General features: G+C 55.9%; 1 protein-coding gene across 1 annotated transcript in view; it reads right to left on the bottom strand.

Moving 5' to 3' along the window:
* The window catches only part of KCNIP3 (potassium voltage-gated channel interacting protein 3), a 47,877-nt gene extending 29,396 nt beyond the window's left edge, over positions 1-18,481 (bottom strand). The window contains exon 1 of the mRNA XM_016209632.2: positions 18,326-18,481. Coding sequence (XP_016065118.2) covers positions 18,326-18,443 — 118 coding nt within the window. The 5' untranslated portion in view covers positions 18,444-18,481. The remainder of the gene's footprint in view (positions 1-18,325) is intronic.
* Between the last annotated feature and the right edge of the window lie 7,261 nt (positions 18,482-25,742).

Raw genomic sequence — 25,742 nt, forward strand, 5'->3', positions numbered from 1 at the left:
CCCAGGTCTGACCGATTCCTAAGCCAGCAGGCTCCTACCCACCACCCTGTCTTCCAAAAGCGCAGGGCTCACAAGTGCCCTGAACCTCGCCTGATCGGCACCCCGCAAAGGTATTCGACCGCAGAATCCTTTCCACATGACGCATGTTGACATCCCAGGGCCCACACTTGGAGAAGCATCGTTCTTCCGCCTGAGCTTTAGGGGACCATCCAGCTTGTCTAAGTTACTGTGGCCCCAGTGCAGAGCCTGGGGGGGGGGGGGGCGCAGATCTTCCTCCTGGCTGCGGGGCCCTGGGGAGCCCCGGCCACTTCCTCCTGGGTTTCTCATGTGTCAGGTGTGGCTTCCTCCCTGCAGTGCTGGGAAGGTTAAGTGAGATGACACTCGTTTCCTATGAATGCCTGTTTCCTATGCGCTGTCCTCTCGGTGCCTGCTTTCTGAAACTCCTTTTAGATCAGAGTTGAAACTTTCCTCCATGACTCTTCATTCTTTTTTATATTTTCATCTCTTTATCTTTTCATTTATGTAACTTGATGGAAATTCTAGGCTAGAGGCAAGCTCACTAATTTGCCTTTTAGGGTGATCGGTCTGCCAATCAAACTGCCGATGGAATTTTCTACATTTCAGCAATCCCAAGGCTGTTGATGTTTTGTGGGCATATAATGTCCTCTTGGCTCTCTGAGAATATTAATTATAGGTGTTCTGGTTTGTACGCTCCCTTTTGTTTGTCTTAGTGACGCCGTGGATCTGCTGTTTCCTCCTTCATTTCATTGAGCTTAATGTATCTCTTCGGTGTTGTTTTCTCAGACGCTGGGTGGCTCTTGGGCACGTGTCCACATCTGCATGTAAATGCATAGGGCTCTGTCCCCGGGAGAGGGTGAGGCAGTGCATGCGATGTGCGGGGTGTGCCCACTGCTCTCCTTCTGGGACAAGGTGTCCTGTGCTTCTTGGGCACAGCCAGTCACCCAGGGCACTGCCGCGCCTCTCAGGCCCACCTGCCCGTTAGCTCTTGTCTGCAGTGGGCACCTTCACGCACGGAGGGGCAGTGGACAGAGAGCCCTCCTGCTCTCTGTCCGCTCCCCCCTCAAGTCTGAAAGCTTCGGCCCTGGAGCAAGTGTCCTCCTGTGGTGTGAGGCCCTGCTTTCTGTCTTTTGGGGGTTCTTCATGACTGCCGGCTTGCTGAGGCCACTGCTTCTTCAGCCTTTGCTGGTTGTCTTTCCTGTCGTCCGTAGGAGAGCTGGACGCCGACATGCTCGGCGTGGCCTTGGCCTGACCTCCTAACGCACCGAGTACCAGCCAGAGCTCAACCTCTGAACCCCTCCTCTCTCAGGAAGTGTGTAGCTGCTTGCCAGGCCCTGTGAGCTGGCCTCCCTGGTTTCCTGTCCACCCCCCTCCATCTGACTGCTGAGGTGCTGTGTGAGGGCCCGTGGATTGAACTTGCTCAGGCAGAGGGATCTCTGGTCCCTTAACCCAAACCACAGGTAGCGAAGGGGACAGAAATGACCAGAAGCGTGAGCTCACAACATGTCCTCACTCCTCGCACTCCCACTCTGCCTGTCAGCCTCATTCTCCCCAAATGGCTCTTTCATGTGGCTTGACACTTGGCTTACTAGAAGCCACCAGCCAGGCCTGCGTGTCAGAGACTCTCCGCTCCAGACATGGGGTCAGTCACTGTCAAGAGACCTGGGAAAGGTCTCGCTGGCCGGCTGAGCCAGGGACCCACCTCCAGATCAACACAAATGTGAAATGCCGGGAGCCCTCATCCAACCAATGTTAGAACAGGACTAAGGTCACTTTCTGGAATGTGGATAAGTGCCTTTCTGGACAAAATAAACAATGGAAACCTGCAGATGTCAAGGCCAAGCTCAGGGTGTGGATGCAGGGGCTGGAGACCTGTAAACACCTGTGTGCATGCCTGACTTTGGCCCTGGACCACTCTGTCCCGTCTTTTGGCTTTAAATCCTGCCTATGTGCTCACTCCAGTCCAGCCTCGCTCATATCTTAACTGCTAACTGCCTGCTCAGTACTCCACTAGGATGTCATCAAATGTCTGGAACCTAACTTGCTGCGGCTGAGCTCCCCTCCACCCGCACCCGGGCTGCTGCTACGTGTTCACCACAGCAAATAACCTGACCTATCGTTATCAACTTCTCTCTTTCTCTTGAACCCTATGCTCCATCCATCAGCAAATCCTTTCAGCCCCTCCTTCAAACCGCCTCCAGAACCCTCCTGCTTCTTACCACCGCCTCAGCCTGCGGTGGCCTCAGGAGCCCCAGCACCTTCCTGGGCCCCGAGGCTTACTCTCCGCCAGCAGCCACAGGGGTCAGCCCAGGCAGCAGGTGGCCTGGCCCTGCTCTGCTCAAACCCTGGGTTCTGCCTCACTGCCAAGAGCAGCGGAGGCCCCCACGGTGGCCCCAGGCCCTTCTCCATCTGCCCCCATGCCTCGACCCCTCTGAGCATCTCATGGGCCACCTCCCTGTGCCCTACACACCCCAGCTCACCCACTTCTGCCTGGAAAGTGGTCCCTTTGGCTCCCCCTGACCCCAGGTCTTTATTCAAATGTCACGTTCCCTCCAATGTGAGTGTCCCCATCCCTCTTCCCCTCTCTGTGTAATTTCTGCAGCCCTTTCTGATATCCTTTCTAATATATCATTTATTTATGGCCTGTTTACTCTTGTGGGGCTTTGATCCGTCCAGTTCCCTACTGTGTCCCCTGGGCCCAGGGCAGCACCTGGCAGATGAATTGTACTACTTGTTAAGTAAATGTACCACTCAGCTCTCGGCCTGGCCTGGGGCTGGATGGCAGGGGAGTTGCAGAAGTTTCCATGGGACTAGCACCAGCCCAGCAATCTAACCAAGACTGGGGGCCACGGCCCCAGTGCCCTGGCCCAGTGGTCATTCTGTAGAGGTGGCCGCTGGCCCAGGGAGGGCCATCACACATGGTTCCCTCCTTGCTGCCATGGTGTCCACCTCCGTCAGCCTGGCCTACACAGCCATTAAGATTTCACTAGGCAGATGCTCCACTGGGGGGCTCAGGACTCTTCCCTACACCCCTGGTCACCCCGGGTGGGCCTTGAGGAAGAAGGGAAGTGGGGTTCAGGTTGGTGCTTTTAGTGGCTTCTAGTGTGGCCTGTCACCCAGACCACCTCCATTCGAAGATGACCCCCAGACGGTGCCCAGGAGCAGCAACAGTGCAGGAGACCTTGCACCCAGAAGGCGTGTAAATACTTGGCTCCACCCCACTCCCCAGCCCATGGTAGGAGCAATTCTGGCTGGGACCTGTCTAGGGACCCTTTCAGGATGAGCCTCCTCTGTCACTTCAAGATGCCCCCATGTCCTCACCCCCCCCTTCATTCTTCAGTACTGTAGGGCTCCCTGGGGAGCAGCCCCCTCCCTCCTAGCCCTGCAACTCGATTACTCCAAGCTCTTCATCTCCTCCTTCCTGCTGTGGGAAACCTGAACCTCCAAGACCCTCCTGGAAGTGGTCACAGGTGGGCAGGGAGGCCTGGGCCAGGAGCAGGAGGGGGTGAGGGCCGCCAAGAGGAGGAGCAGAGAGGGACAAAGGCCCTGAGCTGGCATTTTCAGGTTTGCTTTTGGAGACAATTAGGGGCTGAATTATTAACACCGAGTGAGAGCAGAGGCTGTTTTTAAGAAAGCATGACTAAGCAGGGCTTGCCCAGCAGCGCCCAGGATCGAACCGATCAATCGCCATAATGGTTGCAGTCACTCGGCTCATGTGAATGTGTGCACCAATGCGCACTTAACAGGGGCCCATGCCCAGCAGGCCCCGCAGGCTTCCCTGAGGGTGCAGCTTCAGCCCCCTGCCCCGCCCCCCCCCCCCCCCCCACGCCCGCAGCCAGGCCTGCATTGTGTACAGCCAGAGGTGAGGGACTCCCTGAGCGAACGGACTCTGCAGTCAGACACCGAGGGGTTCTCCTAGCTTGGTCACCTGGGGCAGCTGCTCAATCACCCTGGACCTCAGGACACATCTATAAAATGGGCTGGTGACACCTACCTCAGTGCACAGAGCACGCCCAGGGCGGCACTCAGCAAATTCGAGTCCTGCTGGCCTGGGCCCAGGGGGTGGGAGGTGAGGCCCACCTGGGGTAGGTGCCCGGGGCTCCCGTCTTAGCCCTGACCTTGCTTAGGTAGAATACGGAACCAGCCTAAGCCCCAGACGCAGGAGCTCGCAGTAGTAGTCCCGTCAGTATGAGAAGAGATGGCCGGTGTGAAGCTCAGCCTTGCTCCAGGGGCCAAAGTACTTATTGTGCACTTTCCGGGGGCTGGGTGTGTGGCTTATTTCATCCTCACAGGAGCCCATAAAGGAGGGTTCTAGCGCCACCCCCCATTTCACAGATGAGACAGGCTCCGAGAGGTGAAGACTTGCCCAAGGTCACAGAGCTGGTAAGTGGCAGAACCAGGACTACAGTCAAGGCCCCTCCCACCCTTTCTAGGAACCCCCTGGGTTACATTTAGAACCCCTCACCCAATCTTACCCTTTCCTCTTCTTCCATGGCACCTCCCCCTCTTTCCATAGGCTAGTAAGAGGTGCTCAGAGCCCCCCAGCAGCTGACACGTCTGAGGACACATTTGAGAGTTGGCAAAGGCCACAGCCTAAAGGGTGCCCAGCTTGTTTACTCCTTTGCCGGGCACGTTCCACCCAGCAGCCCCTCCACCCTGTCATCTATCTGGCTCTAAGGGGTCTGCACAAGCCAGGCTGTCCCACTGGTCAGTCGACTGATCTCTAAGGACCTTCCGATTGTGGGTGAAGCTGTTGCTGCAAGAACAGTAGCTGGTCTCCCCCCGACCTCCACCCAACAGGCAGTCTCGAAGGCCACGTTGACCACAGAGAATGTGAGGATAGTAAGCATGTGTACACACATACATGCTTATACACACGCACACACATGCATACACAACATACAAGTGCACACAGACAGCCAAGCCAGCACATGGTCATGGTGGCTTCTGGCCTCCCCACATACTCCCCTCAATACTTGTGAGATCCGTGCTTGGAGATGGCTCAGCCACCCGCAGGGTACCCATTGCCCTCCTCCAAGTGCTGAGGCAAAGCTCAGCCTCTATGAGGGACATTGAGGCTGAGGCAGCTATAGGGAGCAGAGGAAAGAGCACTGTCCTGCAAGTCCCCAGACCTGTGCCTTGCACAATTCCCATTCTCTTTCCAGGCCTCAGTTTCCCCATGTGTGCCATGAGAACTCAGCAGGTCCAAGAGGAAGGCCTCAGGGCTGGGGATGGGGTAGAGTCTGCCATTGTATTTAATCCATTTTCCCAGGCCTGGGGAAGATGAGGGGGGTGGGAGTGGGCAAGGATGAACTGCGCTCCGGCCCTTGCCTCTGCTCCCATCCCCCAGAGGGTGCAGGGCACAGGGAACCCCAGGTTTGTCCAGCACAGGCTGGTAGCAGGTCCCAAATATCCCCAGCTCAGGTCTGGCCTTGGGGGTCCAACCACAGCAGGTTCCTAGGGGTGTTGGGAAGAGGGGTCAGCTGGGGCCCTGCAAGGTGGGGAGGGTAGAGGGCAAGGCCCCCGGGCTCCTCTTGGGGTCATGCCCTGGTCTGTGTCAGGCTCAGGGGACACTTCATAGATTGTGTTGGGTGGGCAGGTGGAGAAACCAGTTGCTCCCTAAGTTTCAGGTGCTCCTGGAACTGCCCACGGGGCAGGATCTGTGCAAGGACTGGCTGAAGGCAGAGCTGTGGTCCCAGCACCACTGGACACACAGAGCTCACTCTGCCCACTCCTGTCCCTCTCCTGGGACGGCCCCTCACTCTGGCCTAGCAGGTGCTCAGAAGCCTCACAAACTGGCTGTAAGTGAAACAATGACCCTGATTCCAGGCGCGTGTGAGTGCCTGTGTGTGTGTGAGCGCCTGTGTGTGCATGTGCACACACATTTCCTTGAGCAGGCAGGGGGCCCACATGTCACCTCAGAGCCATTGAATTGGGATCCTGAATGCAATGGAGATGATGGGACCCTGGGTGCAGGGGGAGGTGGGCATGGTTAGTGTCATGGGCAGGCAGCAGAGGGTCTGATTCTTGGGTCCCAAGGACTGGACCAGCTGGGCAGCCTCCTGAAGTCCTGCTTGTTCTACAAGCGGAAAAGCTCCAGGGCTAGTGGGCAGTTGGCTTGGGTCCCCAGAAGAGACCGCGGTTTTTGTCAGATGTCATTTGATAGGGCACCTGGTATGGGGAGGGCTTGTGGTGATACCACAGGGCAAGTGCTCTGAGGAGGTGACTTGTGAACTGGCCTGCAGGGGAGGAAGAGCAGCCAGCAGGAGAGCAGCCCTGCAGAGGCCCTGAACAGAGAGGCCCTTGCCTGGCTTCCTGCTGAGGAGGAGCAGGCTGGCGGCCCCCGGGGGCTCTGGGCTTCCTCAAGGTTCAGGGGACACCACCAGGGGGCTTGGGCAGAAGAGGGACTTAGTATGTGAAGCTCCCCTGGCTGCTTGCTGGGCGGAGGAGCCGCGTCCTGGGAGAGGCCTGGGTAGGACAGGTGAGGGTGAGGAAAGGAACGGGGAGCAATGGATAAGGGCAGCTCCCCTCTGCTGCTTTCCCCACCTGACGTGCTCCCAGGGCTCACAGAGGTGGAGGGAGCGACCTGCGGGGTCACGGCCCACGGGGCAGAGCTGGGGGGCACCCTCACCCTCCACCCCAAGGCTCCCGGCTCTCCCCATCAGCCCCATGGTCCCGCCCCCCCAGGCTCTTCACTCCCCTTTTGGAGCAGCAGCTCCTCTGTTTTGGCCGGAGCCTGACTGGGGGGCCTCCTTCCTGCTCTCTTTCTCTTTTCTTTCTGAAAATGTAGCTGGTGAGGAGACTTCCCCTGGCTTCCCCTCCTGCAGGACTGTGTTGGGTCATTACCTGAGCAACTGCTTCCTTGGTGGCTCCTCTCTGCCCTTCACTGTATCACCTCCCTCCCTCGTTCATTGCTTACCTGCTGTTGGTCGCACTCTGCTCTGGGGCCTGTGCATTATCAGCCACGCCCCCACTCCCCAGATTCTGGTCACTGCTCAGGCCCAGTCCTCAGCTTGTCCTCTTATGGGAGGGATAGCTCTCGGCCACAGAGTGGGGCCTGGGCCCTTGGACCCCCACCAGCATGGCCGCACCTTGCTTTGAAGGGAGGTGGGGGAGAATGTCCTGCCCGAGGCCCAGCCAGGACACCTGCCCGCCCCACCTGTCCCTGGCCTCTGCCTCCCACTCCGATCACTACCCCTTTCTAACCTTCCAGCCCAACCTTAGCTGGGCAGGGGTCTTCTATTTCCTTCCTATTTCCCCCAAATTTGGAAGAGGCCATAAAAGTGTCATCTTTTATTTTGCAATGCAAGGGCACTAGAAAACAAACAAAAACCCCAACTAGTCTCTATCTATAGTATCATTTCAAAGACAAGGAAGACATGAACCCCTGGGAGGGAATTTACTGACGGTCAGTCCACTGCCATCCTTCCCCATGGCACCTCAGGGACCCTGCCAGCCCGGGGACTGGTGTAGCAGCCTGGTCTGCCCATCTTGGGGAGCATTTGTTTCCTGGCAGCCAGGAAATGCCAGATGCCTAGGTCCCTGAGCCCCAAACTTGTGAAGAAGCGGGGGTAGGGGGTGGGAGGTGATATCAGAAAATGCAGAGCTGGTGACTTAAGATAAAAATGGTCCAGGGTGACAGGCTTGTTGGTCCCTCCCGCCCCCTGGTGGACAGATGGGGAAATGTCTCTCAAGAGAGACCCCTTGGCAGGCAGGTGAGGAGGGAGTGGGGCCACAGGACCGGGGTGGCCAGGCCAATGGGCACCAGGATCCCCAGCCTTTGAGTATCTCCCCAGAGCCCCAATCTCTCAGTCACCAAGGTTCTGCCTTTTCCCTGAGCAGCCCCAAGCATGGCACAAAGACATTTCTTCCAATCCGTAGTATCTGGAAGCTATTTCTGCCTCCCCCCAACACCTACCCACCAAAAAAGCCCCAATCCCCCTCCAAGCCAGAGGTGAGGGACTGGGACCCACAGCAACAGGAACACCAAACACACACAAGCACACACGCGCACACACACACACACACCCTACACTGGGAAAGACATCTGGCACAGGAAGGTGGCATTGATGCCCAAGGGGCTGTGTCAGGACAAGTGGCTCTCAAACACCTTTCTGAGGGACTCCCCCTGCCTGCCTTGCCAGTCAGTGCCCAGCAAGCCTTCCCAATGATCTTCTGCCTGCATCCCCGTTACACCTACCCTACCCAGTCTCATCTGGCCATTTGGAGGCAGGCAATGGGGGAGGCTGGGTGGGCAGAGCCACTGGATGGGTGGGGCCAAAGCAGCCCGTTATATCAGCCGGCTTCCCCACTAAAGCTAAAGCAGGATGTCAAGATGCTCAGGGCTGGCTGTTAGTGAACTTCTCCTCGTTAACAAGGCCCTGGGAGGGGTCTGGGAGAAGCTCTGAGCGGTAGAAGGGCAAAGTCTCTCAGGATTTGGAAAGAGCATCTAAGGAAAAGCCAGGGAGAGGTAGGAATGGGCAAAGGCTCGAAAAGCAGGCCCCATCCTGGGGTTCCGGAGCCACAAACGCACCCCAAGCTCCCAGGCCCCTGTGACCAGTTAGGGGAGGGAGGGGAGAAATCACAGAATTCAGAGCTGATATTTGGCCTTGAAAATTGCCCTCTCCAGCTCTAATTTCACAGGCAAGGAAAGGAAAGGAAGGAGCCCTAGCTCAGAGTCACACAGTAAGTCCCCATTATCGCCAGCCCTGCCACTGAAACTTTGAGGGCAAACACTGCCCTAGTCCTTTACGGACTCTCAAAACCACCCTTCATTATATCCATTTAATGGGTAATTCTCAAAACCACCCTTCATTATATCCATTTAATGGGTGAGAAAACTGAGGCTCAGAGAGACCAAGTAACTTGCCCAAAGTCACACATCAATATAAACGAAGCCAATACAGGAGCCCACCACTGTGTGAAGGCAGAGAAGGTAAAAGGCAGAGATTTTCATGTGCATCTGGCAACAACCTTCTTACTGACCTCATTATTCTTATGACCATTTTACAGATCAGAAAACCGAGGCTTGGAGAGGTTAGAAGAAATTTGCTTCATGCAGAGCTATGTTCAAGTATTTTTTTATTTTATTTTTTATAATTTTTTTAAAAAATATATCTTTATTGATTTCAGAGAGAGGAAAGGAGAGGGAGAGAGAGATAGAAGCATCAATGATGAGAGAGTCATTGATCGAACCCACAACCTGGGCATGTGCCCTGACCGGGAATCAAACCCTCTATCGCCTGGATCCTAGGTCGATGCTCAACCGCTGAGCCATGCCTGGCCGGGGGTATTCAAGTATTTAAACTGGAAGCCGTGGACTGAGGTGCTATGGTAGCCTCTGCAAGCAAACCAAAACCTAAGCCAGAGCCAGAGCACTCAAGCCTGAGAAAATGAAACTTATGAACAGCCAATCACAAGCGGCCAGCGAGGCTTTCCCAACAACTGCTAAGCTACAGCCAATCAGATACGTTCCTTGCTTTGCTTCCACATCTTCTCTATAAGAACTCTCCCCGGGCTCCTGTCGCTGAGCACTCCTGACAAATTTTAGTCTGGTGTTGCCTGATTCAAATGGATGTTTGCTCAAATAAACTCTTGACAGTTTTAATGTGCCTCAGTTTACCTTTTAACAGCTATGAGTCTCAAAGATGAGACTCTTTAAAATTGTTTTTAAATTATGGGAAACAAAGCCCAAAAAGCATTGTGTAATCTTTCAGATCCAGCTAGGGTGTTGACTAACACCTGCCCGGGACATTTGACTCGCCAGGGGAGCAGAACTAAGCTGTACCGCTGATGAGGGCCCCGCCATCTCACAAGCCTGGAAAACTGAGAAGCTGAGCAGAGAACATAACCCCACGAGTGGTAGTTTTTCTGCCCGGGGTCTTTCTAAGTTTCATTTCTAACTAAACACTCACATATTGGTGTTCCTTTTATTTCCACCCTCTCTGCAACTCCCTGTGTGTCTTTTTTTGAACCAGCTTTGCCATTCCGCTGTTTCCCTCATCAAGGCCTTCAGTAGAACCTTGACACACACTCACTGTCTATTTGTAGGACAATGATATTTTTAAAACACCAGAAACGGTGCTTCGACAATCCAAGCCAGCTGTGCCCAACCTTGGGTCTCTGCTGTTTCAGTCTGAAGCCTGAGCCCCCTGTCCTGACTCCTGGCCCCTCCCTGTCTCTGCCCTTGGGGCCTCGGGCCTGAGCACCAGGCCTGGGTAGAGTGGAGTGTGTGGCCCCGGAGACAGGCTGGGGAGACAGGCTCTCTGCTGTCTTGATATGGACTCCAGGTGTTAAATGTGACTTTTCCTGTTGAGTTTGGCAGAGACCCCGATGGCCAAGACCAACTATGCTGGTCAAACACTAAGGGACTGTGACTCACCCCTACTTATCCCACCGGGGGGGCAGAGAAGAGGAAGGTTGGTGAGGTGGAGGGAGGGCTTCTCTGGAAGGGCTGGCTTGGGGGGGGGTTACCTCCTGTCCTCACCCATCCAGTTGAGGGGCTTCTGGGAAGCCTGTGAGGTCTGGGAATGTGTCCTTGGAGTTTAGAGGATGCAGGGCCAGGTGGGTCTGACCCTCACCTGGAGGAGGTCAGGGTAATGGCTAATGGCTACACTGGCCAGAGGCCACCAGGGTGAGGGGAGGGACCTGGGCACCCCCCAGCAACGGTCATGGAGGCAGAGGGTGCATTTCTCAGAGCTTCCTCAGGCCCTGTGAAAGAACACCGGGGACTCTGTCTTCAAAGTTTGAGCCTCCCCCAAGAAAGAGGAGGCCAAGGGACACCACGTGCACCATCAGACGTGGCACAGGCCTGGTCTTGGACTGAAGGGAGCTCCGAGTAAAGCGGGAGTGGAGATTCCCAGGATCCTGCCCACACTCTGCCTTCCTTCTCCACCCCTGAGTTTGGGACAGTCACAGGAGGGGGATCCCTAAGTGAATTGGGGGGGGTCTGCAGCGCTGATGTTGGACAGGGAAGGAGCACTTGAGTCCTCACCACCTGAGAGAGGAGCATGCTCTGTCCACAGCCCAGGAGCAGCAGTTCCCCAGAGCACACTGAAGGGTCAGGTGACAATGAGCTTCCTCTGAGGGGTCCCTACATGGATCCAGAGTCAATGTTTTTAGCAGCGGCCCACATCCTCCTCAGTAGAGTCTCGGGGTTCACACCCAGCCTGCTCTGGGCCCCTGGCTCCCCGCTCCCAGGGGGTCCTCCCCAGCCCACCATACTGCCATCCCGGAGCCAGCGCCCCCCAGCTGCAAGGAGCTGGGGTGGGCCAGCAAGTCCATGCCTGTGTGTTTTGTTGGGTGAGGGACCTCAGTGTCACCCTCCCTTCTGAGACGGACTGAGACCAAGTGACTCGCATTGGGAGCGAGAGCACAGCCGGAGCCGAGGCGTATCTCGCGGGTAACACTGTTCGGGAACCAGCACGGAGCCTCCAGGAGCAAAGACTCCTGCTGCTGGGGCTGCAGGAAGCATGGCCGTCACTGCCCAGCCAGGCGACCCTGGGCTGCCGTCACCTGTCACCCACGGAGGGCCCTGAGGCCACACCCCTGCTTCAGACTCGCACCTCCACCCCACCCCCCCAGGCAACCTTCATCCCGCCACAGCCCTTATTCCTAGAGATGTATTATTGCTTTTGAGAATTTTAAAGCATTATTATTCGGCGGCTTTTCAGATGGTTCATTATGCTTTTGTTCTTCCTTAAACGTTATTCATTAGTATTTACATGCTGACAGGTGTTTAGTGCACCAGGCTCTGGGCTAGGCTCTCAGGATGGGGCAGGGGACAGTGGGGGACCAGGCCTCACCACTGGCGCAGGGACAAAGGCCAGGCTTGTGCAGCCCAGCCCAGTGGTGCTCAGCGTTGGCACATGTCCCTTGGCAGGTACGAACATCTTTGGGCCGAATAAGTGGCTTTTAGCTTTGGCTAAGAAGCCAATCAAGGCACTCGCATCTTTCTGTGTTAGGGCTCTATTTTGATATCTCTTCAGGGAATCACATGATTTCTTCAGCCGTCTCCCCTTGCAAAGTACAAATCTCCTGTTACCACCTGCCCGGGCATCCTGCTAAGGAAACAAGGGGTCCCCACATGCAGGAGTCCCTCTCCCTGTGCTGGCTCCTGGGCCCCTTGGCCTCACCTCACCTGGGCCCCTGGGCCTGCTCAGCCCTGGGCACCTGCAAGGGCGCAGGACAGAGGAGGCTTGGTAGAAGGGGGTCTGGCACACAGGGAGTCCCTCCCACCCAGGGTCTCCCAGCCTGGGCCTGAGAGCACAGTCTCCAGGGGAGCCCCCTGGCATCTCTGCCAGCAATCCCAGGACAGCTGGGTTTTATAGATGTTGCAAGATGCTTATCACTGACTGAGCTCCTTCTACCGGTCTTTCCACATACTCATTTGTCATTTCTGTCTTTGATGGGCTGGGAGAGGGGTTCCCAAGGAGAGAGGGAAGGAGGAGGGGAGAGGAGCAGGCAGTGGGGTCAGTGAGCACAGGCTGCTGCTGGCTCCCTGCCGGCCTGGACAGGGCCTGAGTCTGTGGCCCTAGAGAAGGACACTCCTCCCCACCTCCTTTCCCTCCCCCGGCCCATAAGTGGGGGAGCCCTGGCCTGGCACTCACTGCCCACAGGTCCCAGGGCAGGACTCCAAGGCTGTGGTCAGGGCTGCTGCCCCCCAGTCCTCCTGCCCTGTTCTAGGTGGGTGCCGTTTAGAGCGCCACCCTGCCCCTTCCTGCACCCTTGTCCCTGCCCTGATGAGCGGTCCTCACCTTGAGTCAGGTTCCCAGAGGTGAAGCGGAAGAAGCAGCTGATGACATTGCCCAGGAGCTTCTTGCAGCCTCGGGGAGGCCTGCAGGCCGGCCTGGGGCCTCTCTGCACCCTGCCATCCCTGGGCCTGGCATGGTCCCAGGGGCCCTCTCTTGCCCTCCCTCTCCCTCTGAGACCCCCACCCGCTCTGTTCCTCCTCTGCCTGCCGCTTCCCACTGGACACTCAGAGCCTTTCTCCTAGAACTCTCTCTTCCCCTCTCCTGTCTGTCTTTCCTGTGGGTCTCAGCCTGACCCTCTGCAGTTCTGGCCTGTCCACCCCTCCTGCTCTCTGGGCCTTTCTCAGCTCCTCTGCCAGGGGTCAGCCTCCTCCAGCAGCCCCTGCTCCTGCCCAGAGCCTGCCAGGTCCCTTCTCCTTGTGTCTGGCTCTGGCTCCTCAGGACCCTGGAGCTCACTGTTTCTGGAGGTGGAAGGGCTCCTGAAGCTTCTTGGGGTGGGAGGAGTGTGGGCCTCACTCCTGAGCTCCCAACACCAATGAGGAGGTTCCGCTGGTGTGATTTCTGGCTGAGGGTGTAATCTCACTGCAAAGGGGCCTCATCCAGGTCCCAGGGCTTCTCTGCAGCCAGAAAGGGAGCAGCCCTGCTCCAGCCCAGCCCCTGCTTGGGAGGCTCTGGGGCCAGGGACCCTGGGCAAGGCTGGGAGATGGGGTGGAGTCTGGCCTTTGCTCACTGATCCCATCCTCCAGCCCTGCTGGCAGAGAATAGGGAAAATGAAGAGTGTGACTGGAGCAGGAACTGTTGATCCACCACCCCGTTGCCCCCACATTTATTGAGCACCTAGTGTGTACCGGAGCTAAGGTCCTCCTGGGCACGGGTGCTTCCAGTCGCCATGACCCCACGAGGCACGTTGGCAGAGAAAGCCGCATCACTAGTCTTCCTCTTCTGCCTTTTCAACTACACAACTCAGATTTTGTTAGAGGTGGAAACACGCCCAGCTTTAAAAAGTGTCATTCCTGCATTCCTTGCAGTTAAGGTGGCTCAGTTCTGGCCAGTGAAATGTAGAATGCATCCTCCAGAGCTGCCTGTATGTGTTGCTCTCCTGATGTAGGCAACACCGCTTCCCCCTTCGCCCGGTTTCTCCTTCCTCTTGCCTGGAACAAAGCCACGATGGCTGGAGCCAAAGCAACGACTTTTTGGCTTCGAGGGAAAGGGCAAAAAACCCCACAGACCTTCACTCTCACATCCTGAAGCTGCTAGACTGCTGCCAGCCACTGCCTAGCCCAGATTTCTCAAACAGAAGATACATGCCTCTGTCTAAATTAAGTCACGTTATTTGGGTTTCTTTTACATGCTAGTAACTGCAGTATTTGATGGGCCTTCTTATGCACCACAGTTAAGGGGGCCACTCCAAGCTGCTTCCTGAGCACCAGCAAAGCTTGTGACAGGAAGGCTGCTCTGTCCCTGGGCCTGATGACCAAGCACATTTCAATGGCACCCAGGACCCTATAAGGCCCTTGGCGGCCCCATGCAACATTCCATGGTCTCTTTGGGTTTTGAAGGAAGTCAGGCTTTCTTTGGCAAAGATCTTTTCTTCTTTGCACATAGAACAAGTGACTTCTTACTAGGCTCTCATGGAGACGGGATGCCTGACTGTGGGACACTGAGTGGCCCTGTGACTGAGGACACCCACCAGGAACACACATCGACCTTTCCCTCAGCGATAAAGGCATGGTCACCATGCTCAAGTGCTCTGTATGGGCTTAGGGTTGGGGTATCTAGAAGGCTCAGGTGTATGTGGAGGTCCTCAGCCCCCCTGGTAACAGCCACATTGCCACCTTCCCCTCAACTCACGCCTGAGGCCCTTGGGGAGTCCTTAAGACCATTTGAGGAGATGTGTTTGTATGTCATTTACAGACAGAACTGGCACAGACTCTAAGTTGACAAGGCAGCCCAGTAGGGGAGGGGTGTGGAAAAGACATTGTCCTGGTGGGCAGAATGTTGAACATGCCTGCTAGCCCACGTGGGCTGGCAGGAGAGGTGGCCTGGGATACAGATTACAGTGTCCTGGGCAGTTGCCAATCACTCATTCAAGGGCCAGGGGAAGGGAGGAAACAAGGTTGGAGGAGTGGCGACCAGGTCTCCACAAAAAAACCTCAGTCTTTTGCATTGCTCTCTGAAGGGCCTGAGGCCTGAGGAAGCCCCGTGTCAGGTGGCATTAGCCTGTGTTCCTGGCTCCGTAGGTCCCCTTGCTGGGCTGGGCTGGCCGCAGCTGCTGTCAAGCCCCCAGCTGCCAGCAGGTGGCAGGTCAGCTCCACTCTATCCCTTCCCTCCTGGCAGCGGCTCTGGACGAGACACTCATTCTGTCTGTGCTCCTTCCTGACCGCCCTGGTTCTGCCAACACCACCGCCCATCACAGTGTCCCACACATCACTGCTACTCACCAGGGACTCTTTTTACAACAAAGAAATGTGACCAAAGGCAGTGCTTACAAGACCCCCTGGCTTCACCCTGCCCCAGTGCCCAGAGCCTTACAGAGCAGTGGGAGCGCCTCCTGCTGGCTGGTTCCAGCACTAGCGCCAGATTCAGGCGCTGTCCTGTCAAATGCTGGTGGTCCTCCTCCCCTAGCCACCAACACGGGTCCAGGGACCCTCAGGCCATCTCCAGGCCACCCACTTAGTACTTCTGCTTTTCATTTCCAATACTGTTGACTCCGGAGTAGAGGTTTTAAATCCCAAAGAAGAACGCTTCCTTAGAGGGGAGCCACCTCTCGGTCTCTGAGATGGCCTCCAGTGCTGGGGAGGGTCACACTTCTCCTGGGTGGGGTGGGGACACTCCACCTGCCCTGTGCTCCCCTTTCCTGGGCACAATCATTCTAGAGGCTATGCTGCTGACCAGCTCCTAACTCTGTGGTGGGGCCTTCACAGCCCAGGAGTGACACTGGGGCACCGAGGCAGCTGGTTGGCTTTGGCCCGCAAGACTCTGGCCCCTAGTCCCACCCTCTCTTGGCCGAGTGGCCCGAGCTCAGAGACACAGTGCGGTTTCCTGGGCCGGGGCCCGGGCTTCTGCTCTGGCTGCTCCAGAAACCTGCCTCTCTGACTCGTTTCTGTGAATGGAAAAACCCCGACAACAAGGGCACAGTGTCTCTCTCAGCTGCCCGCCACTTCCCGCGGGCGCCCGTGCCCAGGCCACCGGGCTGGAGGTGACGGAGCTGCGCTGAATGGCACCCATTGTTTCCTGTGCCCAGAGCCCCAAGGAAGCTCCTGAGGAGCAGGGTGCCCCATCTGCTCACAGTTTAGTGTTTCATGTGGGGACATGGCCCTCCCTGTGACCAGCAGTGCTGTCCTGTGGGACACACACAAGATATGGTGGGTGGAGGAGGCAGGCAGGGTCTCAGCCCCCCAGCCCATGAGCCTGACTGCTGCCCACACAAACCCCAGAAGCTCCCTCGTCCCTCAGCTCCCGAGAGAAAAGACATGGGAGGCACAGGTCAAGGTGGGCACCTGGCCCTGAGCACAGGGCAGAAGCTCCAGGTCAGAACCCACTCTGCCCCTAACGCCATGCAACCTGCTGAGTCACTCGACCTCCCTGAGCTCCAAATTGTTAGTCGACAGCGATCTGCACCGCCTGCGTCACAGCGCTAAACAGGCCTGGTTTTCCTGTGCCTCTCATCCTCTGGGTGCCTGGCCTGCTGCCTGGTCAACACATCCACCCAGAGCCTGGCGTCTTGGGCCTGTCCTCCCTCCCCTCCAGTTCCCTCAGCTGCGTCGCTGTGACAAGTTGTTCAGCAGACACATCTGGATAACTCAGTAGGATCCAAATGTGAAAGGCCCTGCCTCTCCGAGCCCACTCTGAGCTGAAGGTGGGACATGTGGGTATGGTCCCCTTGGCTCCCTCTCATTGTGACCTTTAACAGCAAGTCTGCCCCCAGCTAGCCTTCCTCTGCGTCCACCCACACTCGGAGTGCTTTTTAGCCAACAGCCTGCACAGGGCAGCCACTTCTCTCCTTGCCTAACAAACACCCACAATGCAGACCCAGTGAAAGGGTGGCACACTACACCCAGCCCCAGCTTGAAATTTGGAAATTGGAGATGGGGCCCCACAGGAGAAAGGCCTGGGCGGGGTGATGTGCCTGATAGAGAGAACCAGGAAGGGAGAGACAGACAGACACTGAAGCCAGGCTGAGGGGCTGCAAGATCACCAAGGAAACCCTGGGCAGCTGGTGGGGAAGTGGAGCCTTTAGCTGAGGAGGAGTAGCTGCCAGGCTGGTCGCTCCAGAGCACTATGGCTCCCTTCTGCTCTCAATAAGGACCGAACTGCTTTTATCCTGCTGCAGAGTGACCGGCATCGTGTGGGAGCGTCCCAGGTAAGCTGTTTGCATAAACTTCATGTTTCTGCCACATGCAAAATCTGTTCCCCTCTCCAAGAAGTTGGGGAGAGCACATGGATCCCACGCATGTTTACATACATTAGAGCCTCTGAGGGAGGCCCCTGTGGGGAAGGCCAAGAACAAATGTCAGGCCGGGGTGACAGAGCAGCACAGACAGGCAGGGGCTCCGGGGAATGCAGAGGTGAGGCAGTTGTGCTGGGAGCTCCCCAGAGTGGGTCTCAGATAAATGACGGGGGCCTGGCTGGAAGCCCTGTGCACACACTGGAGTTGGCTACGGGCCTCTATGCCTGATCCCCTCCTCACTCCTACCCTATCATGTCCAGGGGACTGGGGCCACAATTGTGCCCATTCTCCTGCCAAGGGGACTGAGGCTCCCTGGAGATCACACAGAGAGGGTCTGAGACAAAAAACAAAACAGCTGTCAGAGCCACGTCCTCACCTTTTCCTCAAAGTCAGAAAGAGAGACTTTCCTCAAAGTCTCACGCTTATTCATGTGTGTGACTGCGTCTGGCATGGACACCTGTGTATGATATTGTGTATGTACACGTGTGTATCTGTAGGTACAAGGTGGGAAGATGTGCACACGTGTGGTGGACGCACAGGTGTGCATGGTAGGTGTGCACAGGTGTAAGTGAACGGTGTGTGCACATGTGTGAGAGTACGGAGGCCGCACCTCCTGCTGTGTCACACACAGCAAACATCAAATATCACCACAGCCGCGCAGGGCAGCAGCTTCTATCTGTGCCTCACAAGCCGCCAGAGTGCAGGCCCAGTGAAGAGCCAGCCCCAGCCCCGTGTGCGCAAGGCAGGGCCTCCCCTCCCCAGGCCCCTGCACACATGTGCCCTGCAGGTGGACACCAGCCCCTTTTACAGAGGAATAGAAAAGATGAGCTCCAGCAGGTGAGGCGGGTGCTGTGAGCTGGGCCTGTCAGCCTCTGAAGCTGGGCCCCACCCTCCCAGCTCCCCAAGTGGAACCTCCAGAATGGTCCCAATCCTCTGCCTTGAGCTCAGTGCCCTACAAGGATGAATGAGGGTAGGCATGAATGAATGAAAACACATCTCCCGATGGAGACAGAGGTGGTGTGGCCTGGGCTGGAGCCCCAGGATGGTCTCTGAGCCCCCAGAGAGGACAGAGCTCAGAGCAGATCCCCCGCCCTGCCCGGACCCCTACCTGAGCCTTGGGGGGCGGTGTTGGACAGGATCCACTTGACCAGGCAGCACCGCATCAGGGCCTGGCGGGTGAGCCTTGGCCTCTGCCACTTGACACCCTGCTTCTTGCTTAGTGGCATGTGCCCAGGGTCCCCCAGGAGGCTGCCATCTGACACCTTCATCGCCTCCTGCAGCAGGAACAAGCAGAGTGGCCCTGAGCCCTTGCTCACCAAGGGGACCTCCAGATCACCCCAGGCTCCCCCAACCTCCTAGGCAAGGCCTCCTTAACTCCTCCCAGTGTCTTGTCTTACTGGGGTGCATGCAAGGGACCCCCAGGCCCATGCTTTAAGGCCCAGCCACAGGCACCTCTCCCACGAAGCTTGCCCGATTTCTGGGCTGAGGGGACTGTGTCCAGTGGAACTCCGGGTTGAGGGTAGGGCCTGTGGGCTCCCCACTCTGCACCCTGCTCTGGCACACAGTGGGGCCCCTGGAAGGAGGGAGGTGAGGTCCCTATTTGCTCATCAGACTTCATCCTCACCCCGGCATGGGTCTGGTTGTCAGAATTAGACAGTGCCTTAGAGATCACAAGCCCTCCCTTAACTGAAATCCAGAGAGGGTAGCAGACCTGTACAAGGTTGCACAGCAAAGCTGGGCCTCCTCACTTCACTCCACGCCTTCCATCTTTTCCCACTGCATGAGAGACCCGGGCCCCCCGGAGGTTGAGGGGCACACTGATGGAACCCACCCCCCTGAGCTGTGCAATGATTGGAAAAACAGCGCAAACAATAAACTGTAGAGACCTGGGCGGAGAGGCCACAGGGGATCATTCAGAGATGCCAGATGTGCGCTCCAGTGGTGTGGATGAGAGACGACAACCTGGGCAGAGGCCCCAGAGCAGCGAGATTTGTTTTTCTACAACAATATCTTGAGCCGCCCCAACCTGGCTCCCAGAGAGCCCACACTGGCAGCAGAGTCGCCCCTTGGGGCATCTGTCCAGTCTCGTTTGTGGCCTTGTGCCCTGCTCTCCTGCTGGAGATGGCTACACCATTGGTCTGGCCTGGCCAAATGGGTCACTGCCACAGGCAGCCACAGGCTCATTCCATTCGTGACATGCCTAAGTGCCAGTTATAGGAGGCAGCAGCAACCCCATGTGGGTGGGTTGGTGGCCAGGATGATGGCCACTGGGCTGGCTGGTCATGTCCTTCTAGGTCAGGGTGCTATTTTGCACAACTCTGAAAAATTCTTGGTTGTTCAAAGCAAATAACAGAGGCCGAGCCCCAAATGTAGCCCCTGCTTCAGGTTCTTAGGTACAAGGAGCTGAGACTGACCCAGGCTGATTTTAACCAGAAAAGAATGAGCAGTAGGCAGCCCAGGCCAGTCACAGCCTCCCCAGGGAGGACAGACAGCCAGGCAGACAGAACAGAGCAAAGAGCAGGCAGCTGGACAGCCAGACCTCAGCCATGTCACCCCACAGAGGGCCCTGTGAACACCTCTCCCGCTGCTGGGTAACACTGGCCCTGCTCCTGGCGTTGTCACCTGCTGGCCCCATGGCCCTGCTGTCCCTGGAACCTGAAGGCTGCAGCTGGGGCCATCTCAGTTGAGTTACTAGCTTCAGGTTCAAGGTCAAGAGTGGAGGAATCCCGCCAGCTGGCGTGGCTCAGCGGTTGAGCATTGACCTATGAACCAGGTCATGGTTTCATTCCCCATCAGGGCACGTGCCCAGGTTGCAGGCTCGATTCCTGGTGGGGGGCGTGCAGGAGGCAGCCGATCAATGACTCTCTCATCATTGATGTTTCTATCTCTCTCCCTCTCCCTTTCTCTCTCTGAAATCAATAAAGATATTTAAAAAAAAAAAAAAGTGGAGGAGTCCATTGTCCCAGCCCAGTCCCAGGCTACAAGGGAAACGGAGGCAACAAGTGTCTGGCCTGTTAGACTCTCTTATCGTGCCCCCAGTGGGGACTTTCTTAGACATGAGGAACAGGAAAGCCCTACAAACACCCCTAAACTGTGGGATTCTGATGCCTGAGTGGGTGAGGGGAGGCTGGTCTGCTCACCCCACAGGATCCCATTAGGTGGGAGAACCCCCACAAGGCCCAAACACGTTGGGGAGTTGGCCTCCAGGTCAGTTTTGGTAAAGTGGCCATCCAGACAGGGCAATTTCCAAACCCCTAATCCTGACTTTTGGGGCATTCCCAAGCCTGGTGCCAGCTGCCAGGACCCCTCTCACAGTTTCACCTCCCCAAGCCACCTCCTGCCACACACCCTCCTTGGGAGCACCCCCCAAGCTCCTCCCCTCCTCCAAGGCTCACCCTGGCAATGAGGCTGGGCAATTGGTGCCTAGAGCTGCAGCAATCTCACCGTTCTGATGGCACAGAAAGAGGGAGCAGGCAGGGTCCTGGGATGCAGGGATGCTTAGGGAGGCCCCTACATACACCTACACACAAACACGTACTCACATATACACACATGCACGCGTGCACATACGCACAGGTCCTGCCCGCCTGTCAGAGAGGTCCCTTCTCCATTATTAATGATCTCATTCAGGAGAGAAATGGCCTCAATGAATAAGCCTTTATTTTGGTCCCTGGGGCACGGGGGCTGGGGTGGGGAGAGGCAGCTGGTGCTTCATCATTGCATGAATTCTTTGCTGAGGGCTCCTACATTAGTGGAGAAGGCCTGAAGGAGAAACTGAGGTGGGCTTTAGAGCCTTGGGGAGGACCCGCCAGTCTCAGGACAGGGCTGGCACCGGCTGGCCATGGGGATTCTGCTCTGCAGCCCAGGCCTGAGCTGATGGGAGAGACCAGCGGGTGGCCCTGGGTTCTCTCCTCCTGGGAAGGCTAGAGGCCCCAGGGCAGGGCCAAGAGCTCCCTTCCTGCATTCTGTTCGGAGTCTCAGTGTCACCTCATCGTTGTGACAATCCCAGAGGTTGGCAACACCACCTCCATTTGAAAAATGAGGAAAGACGGCCCAGTGGAGACTTTTGTTTCAAGGCCACACTGCTCAAGGCTTCCTGGTCCCACAGTCAGGCAGTCTTGGCCATGAGCTCGCAGCTTGGCTCTCCTGGGGCCAAGGAAAGGAGGGTTTCCCCAGACCCCCAATCATGAAAGAGTCACTGTTCACAAATGCTCTGCTGTGCCCCTGGGCTAGGGAACCCCAACATGTGGCCCCTGGGCAGGGTCCAGGGAGGGGGATGGCAGGAGCCCTGAGCCAGGCCCTCCACATGACTGAGGGCCAGTACCCCGTGAATCATCCTCTATGAAGTGGGGGGTCCTTAGAGTAGGAACGAGGGGCCCGTGGTGGCTGAGCTGGCGCAGGGCCGCCCAGCCACCAGGAGCGGGTTGAGTGCTGTGGACTGGGCCCATCAGACCGTGGGGAGGGCAGGAGGAGTGATGGCTTCACCTCCTCATGAATATTTGACACTTGTCTGTCTGGGAGAGGGTCTGACTGGACTGTCAGGGACCGTTATAGCCACTCCAGCTCCCTCCCCTGGTCTGGGAGGCTCTGGGGCACCAAAGGGAGGGAGCCCTGAGAGATGACACATCACCCTGTCACCCCATGGAGCCTCTGTGCTGGAAGGTAACAGTCTTGGACAGCTGGGTCAGTGAGGGCACCCCAACCAAGTCAAATCCCCTCTCACCCCTGCTTAGCACACCCGGGGCATTTCACACAAAACCCCAAGGCCTTGGTCCTACCTGCAAAGCTCCACTCCAATCAGCCTCGTCCCATCCACCCGCCACCACCTCACTCTGCTCTTCACATGCCCAGCACAATCTGTTGTCCCACCTGTACACTTCCCCCTCCACCTGCACACTTCCCCCTCCAGCTGCACACTTCCCCTTCCACCTGCACACTTCCCCCTCCACCTGCACAGTTACCCCTCCACCTGCACACTTCCCCCTCCATCTGCACACTTCCCCCTCCACCTGCACACTTCCCCTTCCACCTGCACACTTCCTCCTCCACCTGCACACTTCCTCCTCCACCTGCACAGTTACCCCTCCACCTGCACACTTCCCCCTCCACCTGCACACTTCCTCCTCCACCTGCACAGTTACCCCTCCACCTGCACACTTCCCCCTCCACCTGCACACTTCCTCCTCCACCTGCACAGTTACCCCTCCACCTGCACACTTCCCCCTCCACCTGCACACTTCCCCCTCCACCTGCACACTTCCCTTGCTCCACCTGCAATTTCCCTTCCTCTACCTGCACACTTACCCCCTGGACTGTCGAGGCTGATCCCTTCTCTCTTTCAGGCCTCCTTTAGGTCAGGTACTGGGAGTTGCCCTCACCTCCAGGTTGCCCTCCTTCACGCAGGCTCCATCTCAGCACCTGCAGTGCCCCATAGCCCGTATGGCTTTTGAGTTTATCCTATGTATTAGTTTTCTGACCCATTTTCTGTTTCCCTCTTCCCCCTGCTCATGCCAGCTCTGAGGGTGGGCCCTGGCCTGTTGTGGGAATTTCTCTTTCCCATCAAGCGCGCCCAGCACCCAGGAGGCCCTGGCTTCCAAAACCCAGCAGTAAAAGAACAGAGTGTCATTGAGAAGATGGCAAAGCCATGCACAGACATTTCCCCAAGGAGGACACACAGGTAGCCGAGGACACAAGCAAACATGTTCAATGTTATTAGTCATCCGGGAAATGCAAACAAAAACTGCATTGTGATGTCACTCACACCTATGACAATGACTAAGGTAAGAAGCGGTGACAGCACCAAATGCCAGCGATGATGCACAGAAACTGCCTGACTCCCGATCGGGATGTAAAATGCTTCAGCCATTCTGGAAAATAGTTGGTGGCTTCTTAAAAAACAAATATGCCACTGCCACCTGACCCAGCAATTGCACCGTCCAGCATGTAGCCCAGCAATAAAAGCCTGCACACGACTGTTCACAGCAGCTGCACTTACAGTAGCTCCGAACGGGAGAGGTCCGAGAGGTCCTTGTTGGGGTGACTAGTTAAACAAAGTGGCACATCTACACCACGGAATACTAGGCAGCGATAAAAAGCAACGGACTATAGATGCCCACAAGAAACTGGATGAATCTCCAGGAAGGTATCCTGAATGAAAAAAACCAATCTCAAAAGGTCACATACTGTACGATTCTATTTATAAAGAACGACAAAATTTTAGAAATGAAACAGGTTAGCGGGCTCGGGGTTAATAGCAGGGGCAGAGGTGAGAGGGAGGGAGGTGTGGCTCTGCCAGGGCAAGACAGGAGATGCTTGTGATGGACCTGTGCTATGTTGTGACTGCGGAGGTGGAAACACAAAGCCACACAAGTACATAAAATCACACAACACTAAGCCCACGTGCACACACACACACACACACACACACACACACACACACACAAATAAGCACATGTATAACTAAGGAGGCCAGGATGAGACTGGTGGACTGCACCACTGTCAATGTCACACTGTGACCTGTACTACAGTTTTGCAAGATGCTAACATCAGGGGAGCTGGGGAAAGAGCATGCAGAGTCTCTCTGTATTATTTCTTACAATTGCATGGAGATCTACAGTTAGCTCAATAAAGTTTCAATTCAGAAATACACACACACACGAGTATTAAAAAAATACACACACACACAAAGCCCTCAGTAAATACTCATTAATGACTGGGTTCAAGTCCCATCACACTCTCCATAATTCACCTCCTCCCCGTCTTGCTTGATGTCAGTGTTATTGTAACAGGAGACAGAGCTGTCCACCTTCCATGGGCCTTAGGGGATGGCTAGGATTGGGTGACAGAGATCAATGAAGCCAGAAGATCTTGGCCCTCAGGTCACACTGAGTTCCCAGTGGCACATCTGGCAGTGGGGTGTTCTGGTCCAGGTCCCAGAAATGACCTTGGGCTGGTCCTGAGAACTTGCCACCTCCCCTGAGGCCTACAAGGTTCCTGCAGGGCAGAGGATGCAGGTGGACAGGGACATGCCCTGACACTCGCCACAGAACCTGAGGCTTGCAGGTCCTGCCTGGCCAAGAGGGCCAGGGGCAGGTCTCAGTGTCCTTCCAAGCCTCCTGCCCATGAGGAGCAGGGGAGGGGTAGAAAGGGTGCCACATGGTGAAGCACCTACTATGTGCCAAGCACCGAGTTAGGTCTTTAGAGAGGTTGCTTTATTTCATGTTCACACCAACCTTTTGAGATCACTTAGACCCTCCTCCAAATCCCCCAAGTGAAGCCCAAACCCCGTCCTAGGTTCTTGCTCACACCCTCTTACCAAGTCCCCCAGGCCCTGTGCTGTGTTCTCACCCACTCAAGGCCAGTGAGGACTCAGCCCAACTTGCTCAACTTCAGGTGTGTCCCTGTGGACCTGGCTGGAGGTCACTAGCTCCAGGAAAAAGGGCTGTGCTGTTGGGCACCTGGTAGCTGCCTCTGCCTGGCACAGGAGGTGACTTAGCATCCCCAAACTCCGGGTGATCCACCCTCTTTTACAAAGACAGGGTGGTCTCAGCAGGCAACATATAGGGCTGGCCAACGTGATTGTTTTGTTGTGGCTGCCTTGCTATGGTTACCTTTGAGGGAAGAGCAAAGAAATAAAATGGAGTCACTATAGTCAAGCTGCTAAATTACTAAAATCAAGTAGACTGAGGTGTGAGGAAACAATTCTACTCTTGCTGTAAGTAGCCTAGGAACTCAAATTTTTGAACTCTCCAGTTATATCTGGAGATATATACATAGGTGCTATAGATCACCCTCTGAGCACCCCTGGAAGACTCAGAAAAGGATGTTCACATGTCCAACAGCCTGCCATGACCATCAGACCACCAGACACCTGAAGATTACCTCCCAGACCAACCCAGAGGCAAGGAACACAAGACTGAGTCCTCCCAAGAATGTCGTTTTTTCTATAAGAACTCAACCCTTCATTCTTCTTCAGGACACTCTGGGCATTGCCTAGTTGTGTTTCTGGTTTGCACACTGGAAGGCCCCTGAATAAATCCTTTATTTCATCATTTATTTCTAGCCGAAGCCTCCTGATTCATTTACACTCGGCGGACACCTACTTCAGCGACGGCTACCAGCACTCCATTCACAATAATGATTTAAAGATTCCCTTTTAGATACATTTGTTAAACTTTAAAATGTGAGTTGATTTAAAGAAAAAAAAAATGTGATAGCACAGATAAGGCAAAATTGGTGAAGGCAGAGTACAAACAACTAGGAAACTTGCTGGCCAAGAGGCCCACTGAGCGTGGCCAGGCTCTGTCCCCCATGGTGCCATTTGCCACCAGTGGCTACTGAGCACTTGGAACGTGGCTGGTCCAACTTGAGATGTGCTGTCAGAGTAAACATGCACTTCATTTCAAAGCCTCATGTACTAGCCTGTAAAATGGTTAATGAGTAATTTTTTATATTGATTGCACCTTGAAATGATATTTACATTGGGTTAAATAAAATATATTATTAAAAATAATTTCTCTTTGGCC

Source organism: Miniopterus natalensis, chromosome 13, assembly GCF_054644295.1.
Source record: "Miniopterus natalensis isolate mMinNat1 chromosome 13, mMinNat1.hap1, whole genome shotgun sequence".
Classification (NCBI taxonomy): domain Eukaryota; kingdom Metazoa; phylum Chordata; class Mammalia; order Chiroptera; family Miniopteridae; genus Miniopterus; species Miniopterus natalensis.